We start from the raw sequence: 2,104 nt of genomic DNA, 5'->3' as shown, positions 1-2,104 counted from the left end.
GATTTAAGGAAACAGGAGGAGACAAACGTTTGTTGGCTTCCACTTTAAAGGGAAGCAGACGAATAGCGTCAGTGTCAATGAGATACTCCACGAATTCCAAACAAGTAGAACTAAAGACACCCTTAGCTGGATTGATCTTCGCGTCATAGGACGTAGGCGCTTGAATAGCTGGGTTAAATATTGGAGGTGTTGGTCTAGAGTACCACTAGCGATAAGGTCATTGACGTACGTGAAGACAAAATCTAAACCACAAACAACCTCATCAATGAACCTTTGGAACGTGCTAGCCACATTACGAAGTCCAAACGGCATTGACAAGAATTCAAACGCTCCAAAAGGCGTGGTGACAGCTGTCTTTGGAATGTCGTCGAGGCTGACAGGGATTTGATGGTACGTGCGTACCGAGTCGATCTTAGAAAAAATCTTACAGTCTTGCAGGGCAGACGAAAAATCCTGAACATTTGCGATGGGATAGCGATCTGCATCAGAGACGGTGTTAAGACATCTAAAATCTCTAATCGGTCGGAAATCAGCGTCATTCTTCCTGGTCATGCGTAGAGGTGCAGCCCACGGGCTCATGGAGGGATGAATAAGGTCTAGCTGAAGCATGTGCTCAAATTCAGCCCGGGCGATCCGGAGTTTCTCTGGAGGCAAATGGTGCGGTCGAGAAAAGACTGGAGGTTTCTTGGTCAGGATGAAATGTCTCGTAGAATGCGCTGGATTCGACGGATGAAATGACAAATCAGTTAACTCTGGAAACGAAGTGAGTAACTGTTGGTAGGAGCCACCCGAAGCGGTCATGAAGAAAGAATGGCTCTCAACGGGGACAGAAGAATCCTTTCCGGAGATGGCGAGTGAAGTTGTGTTATCAATGAGTTAGCATCCCTTAATGTCCACAATGAGAGAATAGTGGTGTAAGAAATTAGCACCAAGAATAGGATAGGGCAGGTCTGCAATGACAAAGATCCATTTGAAATCCCTACGGAGTGATAAATCCAGGGTGAGGGAGATTTGTCCATAGGTTTTGATAGCGGAGTGATTCACCGCGTAGAGAGAGATTTCCGAAAGACCAGGATTGGTGGAGGTAAACCGTAGAGGTCAAATACTTAAGCTGGCACCCGTATCCACCATAAAGGACTTTGAAGAATTGGCACCTCTGATAAAGAATACACGGTAGGGTGAATCAATGGGGGAGACGACTGTCGTGTCCAGTGCCTCCCTGCCTAGTTTCCCTGTGAAGAGCAAGAGCAGGGTTGTGTACACTTCTCGGCCTGGTCCTTGAACTCCTGTGGTACCAGCAGACTGGGGGGAGCAGGAAGTGCGCGTGTGCGCGAGAAGGAGTGGAGCTTGGTCATCCCTGGGAATGATCCTTTGAAGATGAACGGTTCCTGCACATGCGTAAAACCTGACAGGTCAGTTCTGCGATAGCCCACAAGATTTCAGAGAATTGTATGTCGTCCGGAGTAGAAGTAGTAGAACCTCGAGAGGAAGATGAAGAAGCGACAAGGTTATCGGCGGAGAATGGTGAGCCAGAAAATTCCATAATCCTGATTGTGGAGGCAGCGAGTTGTTCAAGGACCGTGTGTTCCATCATCGGAGCTAAAATTGATTGGGCATTAGAAGGCATCCTTGGTTGGAATAAAACTTCAGTCTTCTTGATGCTGATAGTCAAGTCTTTTCCTGAATTTCTCAAAATGTTTGAGAAACCAGAGCACAATCATCAGTAAACAGAAATTCATACAGGATTTCTTCCTTGGTTTGTTTTCTTTGATCTGAAACATTGCCCTTTCAGGTTTAATAGATCTTCATCTGTGTGAAACTGGAATTTAACACCTCCAGGATAATCCCAAAAAGTACGTTGGAGCATCACTGAAAAGAACATGGAAAAAAGTACAGCGGCTACAACACAGTCCTGTTTGGTTCCAGTGGCAACAGAAAATGTCTCGGAACATTGACTGTTAGATATCACAGTTGCCATCATTCCTTTATGCAGGGATATTAATACCTTTATCATTTTTTCAGGAAGTCCAGCTTTTGACAAGATTTTCCAGAACGCTTCACTATTCACTATATCAAAAGTCTTGGTCAAGCCAACGAAAACCAT

At 45.2% G+C, this 2,104-nt stretch overlaps 1 protein-coding gene across 1 annotated transcript; it reads right to left on the bottom strand.

Moving 5' to 3' along the window:
- Positions 1 to 1,735: 1,735 nt before the first annotated feature.
- On the bottom strand, positions 1,736 to 2,104 carry LOC115216246. Its single transcript, XM_029785444.1, has one exon. The coding sequence runs from the start codon at positions 2,102 to 2,104 to the stop codon at positions 1,736 to 1,738; it is 369 nt and encodes a 122-aa protein (XP_029641304.1).

This window comes from Octopus sinensis, linkage group LG10 (genome assembly GCF_006345805.1).
Source record: "Octopus sinensis linkage group LG10, ASM634580v1, whole genome shotgun sequence".
In the NCBI taxonomy this organism is placed as follows: Eukaryota; Metazoa; Mollusca; class Cephalopoda; order Octopoda; family Octopodidae; genus Octopus; species Octopus sinensis.
Note: the sequence above shows the minus strand (reverse complement) of the source record. Positions and strands in the feature narration are given on the sequence as shown.